At 64.6% G+C, this 18,414-nt stretch overlaps 1 protein-coding gene and 1 long non-coding RNA gene across 4 annotated transcripts in view; both read right to left on the reverse strand.

The window, feature by feature from the left end:
* The window catches only part of C3 (complement C3), a 50,199-nt gene that overhangs the window by 28,711 nt on the left and 3,074 nt on the right, over positions 1 to 18,414 (reverse strand). For 2 of the 3 annotated variants that reach the window (XM_051774636.1, XM_051774635.1), the window contains exons 3-23: positions 17,967 to 18,126; positions 16,616 to 16,686; positions 16,436 to 16,530; positions 16,269 to 16,351; positions 16,084 to 16,174; positions 14,172 to 14,274; positions 13,323 to 13,443; positions 12,235 to 12,350; positions 10,847 to 10,993; positions 10,066 to 10,278; positions 9,236 to 9,430; positions 8,080 to 8,241; positions 6,947 to 7,076; positions 6,608 to 6,679; positions 5,576 to 5,776; positions 4,632 to 4,788; positions 4,073 to 4,158; positions 2,864 to 3,003; positions 1,991 to 2,203; positions 899 to 965; positions 83 to 169 (exon numbers count right to left, since the gene is read on the reverse strand). In XM_051774636.1, the coding sequence (XP_051630596.1) occupies positions 83 to 169; positions 899 to 965; positions 1,991 to 2,203; positions 2,864 to 3,003; positions 4,073 to 4,158; positions 4,632 to 4,788; positions 5,576 to 5,776; positions 6,608 to 6,679; positions 6,947 to 7,076; positions 8,080 to 8,241; positions 9,236 to 9,430; positions 10,066 to 10,278; positions 10,847 to 10,993; positions 12,235 to 12,350; positions 13,323 to 13,443; positions 14,172 to 14,274; positions 16,084 to 16,174; positions 16,269 to 16,351; positions 16,436 to 16,530; positions 16,616 to 16,686; positions 17,967 to 18,126 (2,710 nt within the window). The remainder of the gene's footprint in view (positions 1 to 82; positions 170 to 898; positions 966 to 1,990; positions 2,204 to 2,863; positions 3,004 to 4,072; positions 4,159 to 4,631; positions 4,789 to 5,575; positions 5,777 to 6,607; positions 6,680 to 6,946; positions 7,077 to 8,079; positions 8,242 to 9,235; positions 9,431 to 10,065; positions 10,279 to 10,846; positions 10,994 to 12,234; positions 12,351 to 13,322; positions 13,444 to 14,171; positions 14,275 to 16,083; positions 16,175 to 16,268; positions 16,352 to 16,435; positions 16,531 to 16,615; positions 16,687 to 17,966; positions 18,127 to 18,414) is intronic. The other variant, XM_051774637.1, reaches the window with a different exon arrangement.
* Positions 12,383 to 13,019, reverse strand: LOC127464333 (uncharacterized). Its single transcript, XR_007901306.1, has 3 exons — positions 12,951 to 13,019; positions 12,721 to 12,835; positions 12,383 to 12,489 (listed from the first exon to the last, which is right to left on the reverse strand). It is a non-coding gene; the product is annotated as an uncharacterized LOC127464333 (long non-coding RNA).

Here is an 18,414-nt window from a genome sequence, read left to right on the forward strand (position 1 = left end):
ACCCCCCAGGGTGTCCCCGGGGTGTCCCCTCCCCTCCCACCCCCCAAGATGTCCCCGGGGGTGTCCCCAGCCCGGAGCTCACCCTGGATGCTGACTTTGGTCTCGGGTTCGGTGTCGGGGACGATGTCGGACAGATCGGCCGCCTTCACCCGCTCCTCCTGCACCCCATCTACGGGGCAGAGCGGGGTCACCCCAAATCCTTCTTGTCCCCAAGCCCCGAGGTGACCCAGCCCTGCCCCAGGATATCCCTGGGCCCTCAAGACCTTCAAGAGCCACTCCAGGATGTCCCTTTTCCCTTGAGATGCCCCAATTCCATGGTGGGGTGTTCCTTGACCCCAAGATGTCCCAGACATGACCCCAAGATGTCCCAGACCCACAGTGGGGCTTCCCTTGACCCCCAAAATGTCCCAGACCCACAGTGGGGCTTCCCTTGCCCCCAAGACACCTCAGACCCATAGTGGGACTTCCCTTGTCCTCTAAAATGTCCCAGACCAACAGTGGGGCTTCCCTTGTCCCCCAAAATGTCCCAGACCCACAGTGGGACTTCCCTTGTCCCCCAAAATGTCCCAGACCCACAGTGGGGCTTCCCTTGTACCCCAAGACACTCCAGATCCATAGTGGGACTTCCCTTGACCCCAAAATGTCCCAGACCCACAGTGGGACTTCCCTTGTCTCTCAAATGTCCCAGACCCACAGTGGGGCTTCTCTGGTCCCTCAAGACACCCCAGACCCACAGTGGGACTTCCCTTGTCCCCCAGGATGCCCCAAACCCGCCCTTGGGGTCACATCCTCCATCCCCCAGGGCATCCCACCCCCACAGGGGTCCGTCCCGTTGTCCCGGGGGTCCCTCCCTGGCTGGGACCCCCCTGTAGGTTTGAGGCCCCCCCCGATCACTCACTGACTCCCTTGTTCTGCGGGTCCAGTTCGATGATCTTCACCGTCTTCTCCAGCCTCATCCCCTCGGGCTGCCCGGGACGGATCCAAAAAACCATCAGTGGGGCTGGTTTTGGGGTCCCCCCTTCCCAGCCCCTCTGGGTTGTCCAGGAAGGGTGTCCCAGTATGAGCCAGCACCCCCAGGGTGTGTGGCAAACTGGTTTAGGGTGTCCCCTGTCCCTCAACATGACTCAGAGACCTCCCAAGGTTTCGGGGATCCCTCGAGCCCCAAGGAGTCCTCCCAAGGTTTAGGGGATCCCTTGAATGTCTTGGAGTCCTCCCAAGGTTTTGGGGATCCTCCACCCCTGGCTGCCAACCCCCGGTCACGTCCCCGTGCTTTGGGGACACCCAAGGGGCGTCCCCGGTGCCCCGAGGGGCCACTCACCACCACCCGGGGGGCCACTCACCACCACCTGAGGGCCACTCACCACCACCCGGGGGGCCACTCACCACCACCTGAGGGCCACTCACCACCACCCAAGGGCCACTCACCACCACCCGAGGGCCACTCACCACCACCTGAGGGCCACTCACCACCACCCGGGGGGCCACTCACCACCACCTGAGGGCCACTCACCACCACCCGAGGGCCACTCACCACCACCTGAGGGCCACTCACCACCACCCAAGGGCCACTCACCACCACCCAAGGGCCACTCACCATCACCTGAGGGCCACTCACCACCACCCAAGGGCCACTCACCATCACCCAGGGGACATCTCCAGTGCCCTGAGGGGCCACTCACCACCACCCAGGGGACACTCACCACCCAGGGGCCACTCACCATCACCCAGAGGCCACTCACCACCCCTCGAGGGCCACTCACCACCCCTCGAGGGCCACTCACCACCCCTCGAGGGCCACTCACCACCACCCAGGGGCCACTCACCACCACCCAGGGGCCACTCACCACTACCCGAGGGCCACTCACCACCACCCAGGGGCCACTCACCATCACCCAGAGGCCACTCACCACTACCCGAGGGCCACTCGCCGCCCCCCGAGGGCCACTCACCACCACCCAGGGCCACTCACCACCCCCCGAGGGCCACTCACCACCACCCGCAGCTTCTTCTTGACGCCGTCGCCCGCGAACAGGTCCCTGACGGCCGCCTTGACCTCGACGTCGTGCAGCCCCAGCTGGAGGGGCACGAGCACGAAGGACACAGTGCGGGAGGACTCGGCCTTGATCCGCAGGATCTGCTGGAAGCGCTGCTTGGCCGTGGAGGGGCCGCACATGGCGGGGTTGTGAACCAGCTCCACCCGCACCTGGGGGGCACAGGAGGGACATGGGGGGCACAGGGGGCACAGGGGGGGCACAGGGGGGGTACAGGGGGCACAGGGGGGAGGCACAGAGTGGGCACAGGGAGAGCACAGAGTCATGGAATGCCTGGAGGTGGAAGGGACCCCCGAGGATGGTCCGGTCCGACCCTGCCCAGGACACCCCAAAATCCCACCAAGTGCCTCAGAGCCTCGTCCAAACATTCCCTGAGCTCAAAATCCTGGGATATCCTGGTTTAGGAGGGACCCATGAGGATCCCAAAATCCCACCATGGCCCTGAGAGCCTCATCCAAACATTCCCTGAGTTCTAAAATCTTGGGATGTCCTCATTTAGAAGGGACCCACGAGGATCCCAAAATCCCACCAAGTGCCCGAGAGCCTCATCCAAACACCCCTTGAGCTCCAAAATCATGGGATATCCTCAGTTGGAAGGGAGCCCCAAGGATCCCAAAATCCCACCACGGCCCTGAGAGCCTCATCCAAACACCCCTTGAGCTCCAAAACCTCGGGATATCCCAATTTAGAGAGCACCCCCCTCCTCGTGGCCTCCTTTGGAGCTTCTCCAGGGGGATCCAGGAGGCCACAGACCCCCTTCCCACCCCAAACCTCCCCTTTCCCCCCCTCCCGGGGTTGGGGTCCCCACTCACGGTGATCTCCTGGCGCCAGTAGTTGTAGAGGATGGCGCGGATCTCCACCTGCTCGTTCCTCACCACCGAGTAGGGCAGGCGCAGGTCGATGAAGAAATCCTTCCTCACCGTGATCTCGTAGGGGTCGGCCACGCACAGCCCTGGTTGGGGGGGGGGGGGCAGGACAGGGTTGGGGGGTTTCTGGGATGGCCCCGAGGCCTTCAGAGAGCCCTCAGAACCCCCAGGAGTCACCGCCGGGGTTTAGGGGATGCCTCGGATCTCTGGGAGTTCTCCCGGGGGTTTAGGGGATCCCATCAGTGCCAAGGAGTGCTCTCAGGGTTTAGGGGATCCCACCAGTCCCAGGGAGTGCTCTCAGGATTTAGGGGATCCCTTGAGTCCCAAGGAGTTCTCCCAAGCTTTAGGAGATCCCTCAAAACCCAAGAAGTCCTCCCGAGGTTTAGGGGAGCCCTCAAGTCCCAAGGAGTTCTCCCACAGCTTAGGAGATTCCTCAAGTCCCAAGGAGTCTTCCCAAGGTTTAGGAGATCCCTTGAACCCCAAGGAGTCCTCCCATGGTGTAGGAGATCCCTCAAAACCCATGGAGTTCTCCCAAGGTTTAGGGGATGCCCCAAGTCCCAAGGAGTGCCCCCAGTGCTCAGAGCATCCCACCAGTCCCAAGGAGTCCTCTCAAGGCTTAGGAGATCCCTTGGACCCCAAGGAGTCCTCCCAAGGCTTAGGAGATCTCTCAAGTCCCAAGGAGTCCTCCCAAGGTTGGTGAGATCCCTCAAGCCTCAAAGACTTCTCCCAAGGTTTAAGAGACCTCTCAAGTCCCAGGGAGTTCTCCCAATGTTTAGAAGACCCCTCGAGCCCCAAGGAGTTCTCCCAAGGTTTAGGAGATCCCTCAAGGCCCAAGGAGTCCTCCCAAGGTTGATGAGATTCTTTAAGATCCATGGAGCCTTTCCAAGGTTTAGAAGATCCCTCAAGTCCCAAGGAGTTCTCCCAAGGTTTAGGAGATCCCCTGAACCCCAAAGAGTTCTCCCAAGGTTTAGGATCCCACCAGTCCCAAGGAGTCCTCCAAAGTCTTAGGACACCCCTCAAGACCCACTGAGTCCTCCCAAGGTTTAGGGGATCCCTCAAAGCCCCGAGGAGACCCACCAGGCTTCAGGGGGCCACTCCCAAGGGTCAGGGGGGTTCCTTTGGTGCCCCGGGCCACCCTCCCCCTGGGTGCCATACCTTTGGTGGGCGAGAGGCTGACGGCCAGCACCTCCCAGGTGGTGATGGAGTCCTTCAGGTACACGGGCAGGGTCTTCGCCGACACCCTGGGGAGGGCGAGGGGGGACCAGGGGGGTCACAACCCACCCCAACCCCACCATGAGGGGTGTCACCACCCCCCAGGGTCACAGCTGGTCCCCAAGGCAAACCAGGGGGTTTGGGATGACCCCTGAGTGGACCAAGGCGGTCCTGAGGCAGCACTGGGGGGTCAGGGGGGGATCTCAGTGTGGATTTGGGAGGGTCACAGCTGGTCCCCAAGAGAGACCAAGGGGTCAGAGGTGACCCTTGAGTGGACCAAGGTGGTCCTGAGGCAGCACCAGGGGGTCAGAGACGACCCCTGAGTGGACCAAGGTGGTCCTGAGGCATCACCAGGGGGTTTGGGATGACCCCTGGGTGGACCAAGGTGGTCCTGAGGCAGGACCAGGGGGTCAGGCGTGACCTCGGTGTGGATTTGGGGGGGTCAGGGAGGGGGAGGTGACCCCCAGGGGTCAGGGGGTGGGGGGACAGGGGCAGGGCTCACCCCAGCTCGTTGGGGGCCTCCGTCAGCTGCTCCACCTGCCACAGCCAACTCTCCGGGAAGAGGCTCCGCGAGGTGATGGCCTCGTCGCTCAGGAACACCTCGTCCTCCTCGCCTGGGGGTGTGGGCATCCCTCTCGTCCGTGGCCTCATGGCCACCCCTGAGCGGAGCCGGTATCACCCCAGCACCGGCCAGGCACCCCCTGGGGCTGCCCACCCAACCTTCACCCAACCTTCGCCCCAAAGTCACCCAAAAGTCACCCAGAATTCACCCAACATTCATCCAGAATTCATCCAGAATTCATGCCAAAATTCACCAACATTCACCCAACACTCATTCAAACGTAACTCAACATTCATCCAACTCTGATCCCGAGTTCATCCAATGTTCACCCAACATTCACCCAAAATTCACCCAACCTTCACCCAAGAAACACCCAAGGAACACCCAAAGAACACCCAAGGAACACCCAATGTTCCCCCAAGGAGCACCTAAGAGATTCCCAACCTTCACCCAAGGAACACCCAACCTTCAACCAGAGAACACCCAAGAGACTCCCAAATCTTCATCCAAGGAACACCCAAGGAACTCCCAAATCTTCACCCAACCTTCCCCCAAAGAACACCCAAGGAACACCCAACCTTCACCCCAGGGGACACCCAAGGAACTCCCAAGGAACTCACAAGGGACACCCAAGGAGCACCCAAGGAACTCCCAACCTTCCCCAAAGGAACACCCAAGAGACTCCCAACCTTCCCCAAAGGAACACCCAAGAGACTCCCAACCTTCCCCAAAGGAACACCCAAGAGACTCCCAACCTTCCCCCTCCTTCCCCCCAGGACCTCCCACAGCTCCCCTGGTCCCACCTTTCCCACAACCCCCAGGACCTCTTGCGGCTCCCCCGGTCCCCCCTTTCCCCCCCATCCCCGTCCCGTCCCATCACTTGCTTCGTGCCAGCTGGATCTTGCTCTGGCGCCGCTTCTCCTGGCGGATGCCCTCGATGTACTTGCAGCAGTCGAGGAAGGCGCGGACGCAGGACTCGCCCTCCTGGATGTAGGAGCTCCTCTGCTCGCAGCTGTGATCCATCGGGATCTCCCGCATCCCGTCCTCGCAGCACTTCCGCAGCGCCTTGTCCTGGTACTCGGATGCTGCGGCACCGGCACGGCCGCTGGCACCCGGCGTGGGGGGACGCCCCGGGGGCCCTCGGGGACGTGGGACACTCTGGGGGTCCTCGGGGAGGTGGGACACTTTGGGGTTCCTCAGGGACGTGGGAGACTGTGGGATTCCTCAGGGAAATGGGACACTTTGGGGTTCCTCAGGGATGTGGGACACTCTGGGGTTCCTCAGGGATGTGGGACACTCTGGGGTTCCTCAGGGATGTGGGACACTCTGGGGGTCCTCAGGGATGTGGGACACTCTGGGGGTCCTCAGGGAGGTGGGACACTCTGGGGTTCCTCAGGGATGTGGGACACTCTGGGGGTCCTCAGGGGGCCCTCAGGGATGTGGGAAACTTTGGGGTTCCTCAGGGATGTGGGAACTTTGGGGTTCCTCAGGGACGTGGGACACTTTGGGGGTCCTCGGGGATGTGGGACACTTTGGGGTTCCTCAGGGATGTGAGATAGTCTGGTGTCATCAGGGACGTGGGACGCTTAGGGGTTCCTCAGGGACGTGGGACACTTTGGTGTTCCTCAGGGGTGTGGGACACTCTGGGGTTCCTCAGGGAGGTGGGATAGTCTGGTGTCTCTCAGGGCCATGGGACACCATCATTGATTGGGACATGGGCTGTTCTGGTGGCCCCCAGGGACAGGGGACACTCTGGTGTCACCAGAGACAGGGGACACTCTGGTGTCCCTCAGGGACATGGGACCCCATCACTGATTGGGACATGGGCTGTTCTGGTGGCCCCCAGGGACGGGGGACACTCTGGTGTCCCCGGGGGCACAGGACACAGGACAGGGGCCACCCCCAGTGCCACCCACCTTTGGTGCCTTTGTACTGCACGAGCGGCAGCGAGCGACGCCTGCGCGAGGCCTCCTTGGGACACTGCACCTCTGGGGACAGGGGGACAGGGGTCAGGGCCCCGCAGTGTCCCCAACACACCCCCCAGTGTCACATCCCAAAGCTCAGAGTCACCTCCCCCATCCATGAGGTGTCACATCTCTGAGGTGTCACCTCCTCGACCCCCCAGGTGTCACCTCCCTGACCCCCGAGGTGTCACATCCCCGATCCCTCAAGTGCCACCTCCCCAACCCCCGAGGTGCCACCCCCGGTGTCCCCACAGTGTCCCCCCTGGCTGTCCCCTGTCCCCCCCGTCCTACCTGACCGCGGTGGCGTCGAGATCTTCACACTGGTGACCAAACCCAGCCCGGCGTCGGCGAAGACCCCGACGTTGTCCCTCCCACTGCCCGCGGTGCAGCCGATGTCACTCTGCTCCACCGTGTCCCAAACCTGCCACCGCCAACAGGGGACACTTGTGACGGCCACGGCCACCAACAGGGGACAGTGGGGATGGTCACTGCCACCAACAGAGGACAGCCAGGATGGTCACTGGCACCCCCTGGGGACAGTGGGGACAGTGGGGACAGGAGGGACAGTCACTGCCATCAACAGGGGACAGTGGGGACAGGAGGGACAGCAGGGACAGTCACTGCCACCAACAGGGGACAGCCAGGATGGTCACTGCCACAATCAGGGGACACCCGTGATGGCCAGTGCCACCCCCTGGGGACATCTGGGATGGCCAATGCCACCACCAACAGGGGACACCCGTGATGGCCACTGCCACTCCCAGGGGACGGGGGGACAGCAGGGACAGTGGGGACAGTGGGGACAGAGGGGACAGTGGGGACAGAAGGGACAGTGGGGACAGAGGGGACAGCAGGGGCAGCGGGGACAGCAGGGACAGTGGGGACAGTGGGGACAGCAGGGACAACAGGGACAGTGGGGACAGAGAGGACAGTGGGGACAGCAGGGACAGCGGGGACAGCAGGGACAGCGGGGACAGCGGGGACAGCAGGGACAGTGGGGACAGTGGGGACAGCAGGGACAGTGGGGACAGAGAGGACAGTGGGGACAGCAGGGACAGCAGGGACAGTGGGGACAGAGAGGACAGTGGGGACAGCAGGGACAGCGGGGACAGCAGGGACAGTGGGGACAGCAGGGACAGCAGGGACAGCGGGGACAGCAGGGACAGCAGGGACAGCGGGGACAGTGGGGACAGCGGGGACAGTGGGGACAGAGAGGACAGTGGGGACAGCAGGGACAGTAGGGACAACAGGGACAGTGGGGACAGAGAGGACAGTGGGGACAGCAGGGACAGCAGGGACAGCGGGGACAGCAGGGACAGTGGGGACAGCAGGGACAGCAGGGACAGCAGGGACAGCGGGGACAGCAGGGACAGTGGGGACAGAGGGGACAGTGGGGACAGCGGGGAGGGGTCCTGGGCACCCACCCTGGCCTGGGTGAGTTTGTTCTTCTTGCTGAGCACGAAGACCCCCTTGTCCACGGCCACCAGCCCCACGTGGGCCCGGTGGTCGCCCTCGAGGCGCAGCCTCATGGGGGTCCCGGGTTGGTGCACGCGGTTGTCGGCCTCCGTCGCCCCCTTCACCACCAGCTGCGGGGGGGACACGGGCCGGGGGGGGGTCACCTCCGGGTCACGGCCACGGGATGGCCCCAAAAACCCTTTGTGAGAACCCCAGAACATGCCCCGTGGGGATACCCCGACCCCGGGGGTGGTGGAGACCCCCAAACCCTTCATGAGACCCCCAGAATGTGCCCTGTGGGGGAACCCCGACCCCAGAGGTGGTGGAGACCCCAAAACCCCTTCATGAGACCCCCAGAACCTGATCCACGGGGAAACCCCAACCCCAGGGGTGGTGGAGACCCCAAAAAACCTTCATGAGACCCCCAAAACCCTTCATGAGACCCCCCAGAACCTGATCCTTGGGGAACCCCCACCCTTTCAGGGTGGTGGAGACCCCAAAAACCCTTCATGAGACCCCCAAAAACCCTAAATGAGACCCCCAGAATGTGCCCTGTGGGGAACCCCGACCTCAGGGGTGTTGAGGACCCCAAAAAACCTTCAAGAGACTCCCAAACCTGCCCCGTGGGGAACCCCAACCCCAGAGGTGGTGGAGACCCCAAAAACCCTTCCCCCCAAAAACCAAGCCCTTACAAAGACCCCCTCAAGTCTCTCAAGGACCCCCGAAGCCTTTCCAAAGGTCCTTCAAAGGCCCCCCAAGCCCTTCCAAAGGTCCCCCAAGCCCCTCAAGTTCTTCAAGGGTCTCTAAGTCCCTCAAGGGCCACCCAAGTGCCTCTAGGATCACCCAAACCCCTTCAAGGTCCCCCCAAACCCCTCCAGGACCACCCAACCCCTTCAAAGTCCCTCAAGCCCCCCAAGGGCCCCTCAAGCTCTTTGAGGGTCTCTAAGTCCCTCAAGGTCCCTCCCCAAACCCCTCAAGTACCACCTCAAGGCCCCCCCCAAGATCCCCAAGGCTCCCCCCAAGGCCCCCAAGGCTCCCCCCAAGGCCCCCGAGGCCCCCCCCAAGGCCCCCAAAGCCCCCCAAGCCCCCCAGGGTCCCTCCCCCACCCCTCTGGGGGACACTCACGGTGCCCATGCAGGTGTCCTGGACGTCCACCCAGACGGAGTCGGCCACGATCTCTCCGGGCAGGACGTGGTAATAGGCCACGATGCGGAAGGAGGGGACGAGCTCGGGGGTCACCGGCAGGGTCATGATGACCAGGTTCTGCCCGGCCTCGTGGCGCTGCCGCCCGGTGCGGACAATGCGCCCCTTGCTCATGATCTGGGGCGGGCAAGGAACGCCGGGGTTGGTTGGTGGTGGCCACCCGGGTGGCAAGTGACCCCCTCAGCCCACCCTCGGCCACCACGGGGGTTCAGGACGTCCTGGTCACCCCATCCTGCTGTGCTGGCCCTTGGTGACCACTCCTGGACGTGGTCATCAGTCACCTTGGTCATGGTCGTTGGTCAACTTGCTTATGGGCATTGGTCACTGTGGTCATTGGTGGTCATGGTCATTGGTCACCCTGGCCATGGTCATTGGTCACCTTGGCCATGGCCATTGGTCACCATGGTTGTGACCACTCGTCACTCTGGTCATGTCTGTTGGTCAACCTGGTCATGGTCATTAATCACCTTGACCATGGTCATTGGTCATCTTGGTCACGGTCATTGGTCACCCTGGCCATGGTCATTCATCATTTTGGCCATGGTCATTGGCCACCCTAGTCATGGTCATTGATCACCATGGTCGTGGTCATTGATCACCCTAGTCATGGTCACTGGTCACCCTGGTCATGGTCATTCATCACCTTGGCCATGGTCATTGGCCACCCTAGTCATGGTCATCGGTCACCTTGGCCATGGTCATCAGCCAAGCCCCCCCAGCCATCCCAACCCCCGAGCCGGGGTGGCACCCACCAGGTAGGTGAAGTACTGGACGGCGTCGCGGACGGCGTTGTTGTTGGTCTTGAGGTGGAAGTGGACGGGCAGGTTCTCCCCGGCCCTCAGCTCCGTGGCCTGCACGGCCAAGTGCAGGAAGTTTCCGGAGCCGGCCTGGCTGCGATAGGCCTGGGCCGTCATCTGCCGCGACGCCTGGCGCTCGGGGGGCAGCCCCTCCTGCACCGTCCGCACCTGGGGGGGACAGGGGACACCCCGTCAGCGGGGAGGGGGCTGCGCGTAGGCGGGGCTCGGCATAGAGGGTTTGGCCTCCATGGAGGTCTTGGTCAACAGAGAGGTCTTGGCCAAAGAAGAGGTCTTGGCCAGCGGAGAGGTCTTGGTCAATGGAGAGGTCTTGGCCAAGGGAGAGGTCTTGGCCAAGGGAGAGGTCTTGGCCAAGGGAGAGGTCTTGGTCAACAGAGAGGTCTTGGCCAAAGAAGAGGTCTTGGTCAACAGAGAGGTCTTGGTCAATGGAGAGGTCTTGGCCAACAGAGAGGTCTTGGTCAATGGAGAGGTCTTGGCCAACAGAGAGGTCTTGGCCAATGGAGAGGTCTTGGCCAATGGAGAGGTCTTGGCCAACAGAGAGGTCTTGGCCTAAGGAGAGGTCTTGGCCAACGGAGAGGCCTTGGCTGATGGAGACATCTAGGCCTCCATGGAGGTCTAGGCTTCCATAGAGGTCTTGGTTGCCACTAGGCCACTGTAGAGGTCTTGGCCACCACAGAGGTGTCACCCCGTCCCCCCCCATGCCAGTGTCCCCACTCACGGTGACGGGGACGCTGTCCTTGTTGGCCGGCATGTTGACCACGAGCCGGGCGGTGCCGTCACGCTGGGTGGACACCAGGCCCTGCTGCCCGTCGGCCTGGACGTTGACACGCGGGGCCGGTGACCCGTCTGGGTTGGTGACGAGGACCTGGGGGGGGACACGGGGGATGTCACGGGGGCACGGGGCAGGGGGCACTGGGAAGGGGTGGTGGCACTGGGAACACTGGGAAGGGGCATTGGAAGGGGCACTGGCACTGGAAAGGGGTATTGGGATCACTGGGAAGGGGCACTGGGAACACTGGGAAGGCACAGTGGGAGGGGGTGGGTGGTACTGGGGACACTGGGAAGGGGCATTGGGAAGGGGCACTGGGAACACTGGGAAGGGGCACTGGGAAGGGGTGTTGGGAAGGGGCACTGGCACTGGAAAGGGGCATTGGAATCACTGGGAAGGGGCCCTGGGAAGGGGTGAGTGGCACTGGGAACACTGGGAAGGGGTGCTGGGAAGGAGTGGGTGACACTGGGAAGGGGCATTGGAATCAATGGGAAGGGGCACTGGGAAGGGGTGGGTGGCACTGGGGACACTGGGAAGGGGCATTGGAAGGGGTGGGTGGCACTGGGGACACTGGGAGGGGGCACTGGGGACACTGGGAAGGGGTGCTGGGAAGGGGTGGGTGGCATTGGGAACACTGGGAAGGGGCACTGGGAAGGGGTGGTGGCACTGGGAACATTGGGAAGGGGCACTGGGGACACTGGGAAGGGGCACTGGGAAGGGGTGGGTGGCACTGGGAACACTGGGAAGGGGCACTGGCACTGGGAACACTGGGAAGGGGCCACCCCAGTGACACTGGGACAGCCCAGGGTCCCCAGACTCTCTCCAGGTGACACAGGGACGTGACACAGGGACAGACGTTGGGCCCCAAGTCCTCCCCTCCTCCAAAATCCCCCAGTCCCTCCCAGTCTCCATCCCCATCCCGGGGACCCCGCGGGCCCTGGGCCGATGCCAGCGCTGTCCCCAATGTCCCTGCTGTCCCCAATGTCCCCACTGCTGTCCCCACCGCTGTCCCCAATGCCAGTGTTGTCCCCAATGTCCCCATTGTCCCCACTTCTGTCCCCAATGCCAGTGCTGTCCCCAATGTCCCCAATGTCCCCACTGTCCCCACTTCTGTCCCCAATGCCAGCGCTGTCCCCAATGTCCTCAATGTCCCCACTGTCCCCACTTCTGTCCCCAATGCCAGCGCTGTCCCCAATGTCTCCACTGTCCCCACTGCTGTCCCCAATGCCAGCGCTGTCCCCAATGCCAGCGCTGTCCCCAGTGTCCCTGCCGTCCCCACTGCTGTCCCCAATGCCAGCGCTGTCCCCAGTGTCCCCGCTGTCCCCAGGTGTCCTTACCTGGAGGTCAAAGGGTATGCCCGGTTTGAAGTACTTGGGGGTGTGGGTGAAGTGGATGGTGTAGGGCGACGTCACGATGGGGATGCCACCGCGCTGGGCCTCCACCATGTCACTGCCTGGGGCACCAGGGGCACGGCCGCGTCACCCGGGGACAGGGGTCACTGTCCCCTGCCCAGGGACAGCCCCGGTGGCCCTGGGGTGGCCCCAGGTGTCCCCATCCTCCCTGTCCCCAACCCCAGGTGTCCCCTGACCCACCTCACCCCGTGCCAGGGCTCACTGTCCCCCTATCAGGGACAGCTCTGGTGGCCCTGGGGTGGCCCCAGGTGTCCCCATCCTCCTTGTCCCCAACCCCAAGTGTCCCCAGATCCACATCCCCTGGTGCCAGGGCTCACTGTCCCCCTATCAGGGTGGCCTTGGGGTGGCCCTGGGGTGGCCCCGGGTGTCCCCATCCTCCCTGTCCCCAACCCCAAGCGTCCCCAGATCCACATCCCCTGGTGCCAGGGCTCACTGTCCCCTGCCCAGGGACAGCTCTGGTGGCCCTGGGGTGGCCCCAGGTGTCCCCATCCTCCCTGTCCCCAACCCCAGGTGTCCCCTGACCCACCTCACCCCGTGCCAGGGCTCACTGTCCCCTGCCCAGGGACAGCTCTGGTGGCCCTGGGGTGGCCCCGGGTGTCCCCATCCTCCCTGTCCCCAACCCCAAGTGTCCCCAGATCCACATCCCCTGGTGCCAGGGCTCACTGTCCCCTGCCCAGGGACAGCTCTGGTGGCCCTGGGGTGGCCCCGGGTGTCCCCATCCTCCCTGTCCCCAACCCCGGGTGGCCCCATCCTCGCTGTCCCCAACCCCAGGTGTCCCCGTCCTCACCATCCCCAACCTCATGTCTCCCCATCCTCACTGTCCCCAACCCCAGGTGTCCCCAGATCCACCTCACCCCGTGCCAGGGGTCACTGTCCCCTGCCCAGGGACAGCCCCGGTGGCCCTGGGGTGGGCCCAGGTGTCCCCATCCTCCCTGTCCCTGACCCCAGGTGTCCCCATCCTCCCTGTCCCCAACCCCAGGTGTCCCCCCGTGTCCCCTCGTGTCCCCGCAGACCTGACTCGGTGATGACGGTGACGGACACGTAGAGGGAATGTCCCACCAGCTCCTGCGGGTTGGGGAAGCGCTGCCGCAGAGCGTCCATGGCCAGTACGGCCTCGCCGTCCCCGTCGGTCACCTGCGGGGAGGGGACACTCAGGGGACACCCAGGGGACAGTCAGGGGACAAGGGACAGGCAGGGGACAGACAGGGGACAGGCAGGGGACAGGGGACAGGCAGGGGATAGGGGACAGCATTGCCTCGCCGTCCCCATCTGTCACCTGCAGGGAGGGGGACTCAGGGGACACCCAGGGGACAGCCAGGGGACAGGGGACAGCCAGGGGACAACCAGAGGACAGGGGACAGCCAGGGGACAGCCAGGGGATGGGGGACACTCAGGGGACAGGGGACAGGCAGAGGACAGGCAGGGGATGGGGGACACTCAGGGGACAGGGGACAGGCAGGGGACAGGAGTGGGAATGGGGACAGGGGACAGGTAGGGGACAGGCAGGGGACAGGCAGGGGACAGGCAGGGGACAGGAGTGGGAATGGGGACAGGGGACAGCCAGGGGACAGGGACGGGCATGGAGATGGGAATGGGGACAGGGATGGGGACAGGGATGGCAGAGATCAGTATGGGATGGGGATGAGGACAGGGATGGGGACAGGGATGGCAGAGTTCAGTATGGGATGGGGATGGGGACAGGGATGGCAGAGCTCAGAATGGGACAGAGATGGGAGAGCTGAGAATGGGACAGGGAAGGGGACAGGGGTGGGGACAGGGATAGGGACAGGGGTGAGGACAGGGAAGGGGACAGGGAAGGGGACAGGGGTGGGGACAGGGGTGGGGACAGGGTCGAGGGTCACCGGAATGCGCTTCAGGGACTCGGGGATACTCCTCCTCTCGTCGTCCACCATGACCCCAAAGAGGGCAAAGGCTGTGCCGTGGAGACGCTTCCCGTACAGGTACCTGGGGACGGGCCAGCGCTGCCACCGCGTGTCCCCCCCAGCCACAGCACCGTCCCCGCGCTGCCACCGCGTGTCCCCCCCCCAGCCACAGCACCGTCCCCACGCTGCCACCGCGTGTCCCCCCCAGCCACAGCACCGTCCCCGCGCTGCCACCGCGTGTCCACCCCCAGCCACAGCACCGTCCCCCCGGTCCCCACATTGCCATCGGACAGCACTGCCACCCCATTGTCCCTGTCCTGCTGTCCCTGTGTCCCCTGTCACCCCATCACACCCTGTCACCCCATCATACCTTGCCACCCCATTTGTCCTCGTCCTGCTGTCCCTGTCCCTGTGTCCCCTGTCACTCCATCACACCCTGTCACCTCATTGTCCCCCATCCTCATCTCACTGTCCCTGTCCCTCTGTCCTCTGTCACCCCATCACACCCTGCCACCCCATTGTCCCTGTCCTGATATCCCTGTCCCTGTGTCCCCTGTCACCCCATCACACCCTGCCACCCCACTGTCCTCCATCCTCATCCCACTGTCCCTGTCCCTCTGTCCCCTGTCACTCCATCACACCTTGTCCCCCCACTGTCCCCCCACTGCCCCCCATCCTCGTCCTGCTGTCCCTGTCCCTCTATCCCCTTTCACTCCATCACACCCTGTCCCCCCCCGTCCCCCCACTGCCCCCCATCCTCATCCCACTGTCCCTGTGTCCCCTGTCACCCCATCACACCCTGTCACCTCATTGTCCCCCATCCTCATCTCACTGTCCCTGTCTCTCTGTCCTCTGTCACCCCCATCACACCCTATCACCCCACTGTCCTCGTCCTGCTGTCCCTGTCCCTGTGTCCCCTGTCACCCCATCACACCCTGTCCCCCTGCTGCCCCCCATCCTCGTCCCACTGTCCCTGTCCCTCCACATCCCCCCATCCCTGTCACTCCCTGTCACCTCCATCCTCCCCACCCCGTGCCCTCCTCACCCTCCACCCCGTCCCTGCGCCACCTCCTCCTCCCCGGGGACAGCAGCAGAGCCGGAAGGTCCCCCCACCCCGTCCCTTCTGCAGGGAGGCTCTGACCCCTCCGGGGGGGAGATTTTGGGGTCCCCTGTGCCGTCCCCTCGGAGGTTCTGACCCCCCCGGGGGGTGGTTTTGGGGTTCCCACCCCATCCCCTCTGCAGGGAGGCTCTGACTCCCCCGGAGGGGGGGCGGTTTTGGTGTCCCCATCCCATCCCCTTGGAGCATCTGACCCTCTGGGGGGGCGATTTTGGGGTCCCTGCGCCATCCCCTCGGAGGCTCTGACCCTCTGAGGGGGCGGTTTTGGGGTCCCCACTCAGTCCCCTCGGAGGCTCTGACCCCCCCGGGGGGGCGGTTTTGGGGTTCCCACCCCATCCCCTCTGCAGGGAGGCTCTGACTCCCCCGGAGGGGGGGCGGTTTTGGTGTCCCCACCCCATCCCCTTGGAGCATCTGACCCTCTGAGGGGGCGGTTTTGGGGTCCCCACCCAGTCCCCTCGGAGGCTCTGACCCTCTGAGGGGGCGGTTTTGGGGTCCCCACCCCATCCCCTGGGAGGCTCTGACCCCCCGGAGGGGGGTAGGTTTTAGGGTCCCCACCCCATCCCCTTGGAGTCTCTGACCTTCTAAGGGGGCGATTTTGGGGTCCCCGCCCTGTCCCCTGGGAGGCTCTGACCCCCCCGGGGGGCGGTTTTGGGGTCCCCACCTCATCCCCTGGAGGCTCTGACCCCCCCGGGGGGCAGTTTTGGGGTCCCCACCCCATCCCCTGGGAGGCTCTGACCCCCCCGAGGGGGGCAGTTTTGGGGTCCCCGCGCCCACCTGGCCGTGATGGACACCCGGAAATCCTCCTTCCGGTCGATGTAGAGGAACTTCTCCTCCGGCTCCAGCACCACCTCGAAGCTGGGCAGCACTGCAGGGGGGGGATGAAGGGGGTCACCCCATGTCCCCACACCCCCAGGTGCCCCCCCGGGTGCCCCCCCGGGTGCCCCCAACCCCCCCCTTACCGTACTCCTTGACCTCGAACTGGGTGGTGAAAACCTGCTCCGGGGAGTCCTCGAACTTGGCCAGCACCGTCCACGTGCCCAGGCTGGGGGAAGGGGGGGGGGGACACGGGGGGGTCAGGGGACGATGCCGAGGGCCGGGATGTCCCCCCCGGGGAGGTGACACCCACCTGACGACCTCGGGCAGGTTGTGGTTGACGGACAGGATGCCGCTCTTGGTGGGCGAGGACACGGGCACTTGTTTGATGATGACGTTGTCGGGGGTCTGGGGGGGGACACGGGAGGGGTCGGGGGGTGGCACCGGCGGTGGCAGGGTGTCCCCGTGTCCCTGCACCCCCCGGGTCACCCACCTTGACCTCCACGATGACCGTCTTGGCCACGGGCTCCATGAGGTGGCCGACAGTGAAGAGGCGGCAGAGAACTGGGGGGGGGCACGGGGGGGACAAGGTGAGTGGGGACACCAGGAAACCCGGGAATGGGGGCTGGGTGCCAGGAAGGGGGGTTGGAGACCCAGGAATGGGGGTTGGAGATCCAGGAATGGGGGCTGGAGATCCAGGGATGGGGGTTGGAGATCCAGGAATGGGGGCTGGAGATCCAGGGATGGGGGTTGGACATCAGGAATGGGGGTTGGACACCCAGGAATGGGGGCTGGAGACCAAGGGATGGGGGTTGGACACCCAGGAATGGGGGTTGGAGATCCAGGGATGGGGGCTGGAGACCAAGGGATGGGGGTTTGAGACCCAGGAATGGGGGTTGGAAACCCAAGATGGGGGTTGGAAACCCAGGAATGGGGGTTGGACACCAGCAATGGGGGTTGGACACCAGGAATGGGGCTTGGAGACCCAAGAATGGGGGCTGGAAACCAGGAATGGGGGCTGGAAACCCAGGAATTGGGGTTGAAGACTCAGGAATTGGGGTTGGAGACCCAGGAATTGGGGTTGGACACCCAGGAATGGGGGTTGGAGACCGAGGAATGGGGGCTGGACATCAGGAATGGGGGCTGGACACCAGGAATGGGGGTTGGACGTCAGGAATGGGGGTTGGAAACCAGGAATGGGGGTTGGACCCCAAAATGGGCCCTGGGTCCCAGCAGGGACATCGTCGGGAGGCCCCCAAATGGGTGCTGGGGTCCTGCCCTGCAAGGTCACAGCAGCACCCCAAGGACCCCCCCCCCGCCCCTGAGGAGCCCCGGAGGGGGTGACCCAGCCCCCCAAGGTGTCCCCAGCCCCCCAAGGAACCCCCAGCCCCCCAAGGTGCCATAGAGGGGTGATCCAGCCTCCTAAGGTGCCCCCAGACCCCCAAGGTGCCCCCAGACCCCCAAGGTACCATAGAGGGGTGACCCAGCCCCCCAAGGTGCCCCCAGCACCCCAAGGTGTCATAGAGGGGTGATCCAGCCCACCAAGATGCCCCCAGCCCACCAAGGTGTCCCCCGTTCCCCGAGGAGCCCCGGGGGGGTGTGACCCATCCCTCTAAGGACCCCCCCCCCCCCCCCGAGTAGCCCCGGGGGGGTGTGACCCATCCCTCTAAGGACACCCCCCCCCCCCGAGTAGCCCCGGGGGGGTGTGACCCATCCCTCTAAGGACTCCCCCTCCCCCCGAGTAGCCCCGGGGGGGGGTGACCCAGCCCCCCAAGGTGCCCCCAGTCCCCCGAGGACCCCCCCTCCCCCCGAGGAGCCCCGGGGGGGGGGTCCCAGGGGCGCACCGGTGGAGCCGGGGGTGTAGATGGGTTTGTCGGTCTGCAGGAAGATGTGGCCGCTCTGCAGCGACAGGAGCAGCACCTTCTCCAGCACCGCCTGCCCCACCCGCGCCGTCACCGCCACGAAGCGCTTCCCTGTCCCCGCGGGAAGGGACTTGGCAGAGACCTGCGGGCACGGGGGGCACCGCGTGGGACGGGGGGGCACAGGGACAGGGGACACGGGGACTGGGGACAGCGGGATGGGGGACACTGTGTGGGATGGGGGACACTGTGTGGGATGGGGGACACCGTGTGGGACGGGGTACACTGCGTGGGACGGGGGACACAGGGACAGGGGACACAGGGATTGGGGACACAGGGACAGGGAACACAGGGACGGGGGACACGGGGATGGGGAACACTGTGTGGGATGGGGGACACTGTGTGGGATGGGGGACACTGTGTGGGATGGGGG

The sequence above is a fragment of the Manacus candei genome, unplaced genomic scaffold, assembly GCF_025592945.1.
Source record: "Manacus candei isolate 608988 ecotype Guabito, Panama unplaced genomic scaffold, ASM2559294v1 h1tg000210l, whole genome shotgun sequence".
NCBI lineage: Eukaryota > Metazoa > Chordata > Aves > Passeriformes > Pipridae > Manacus > Manacus candei.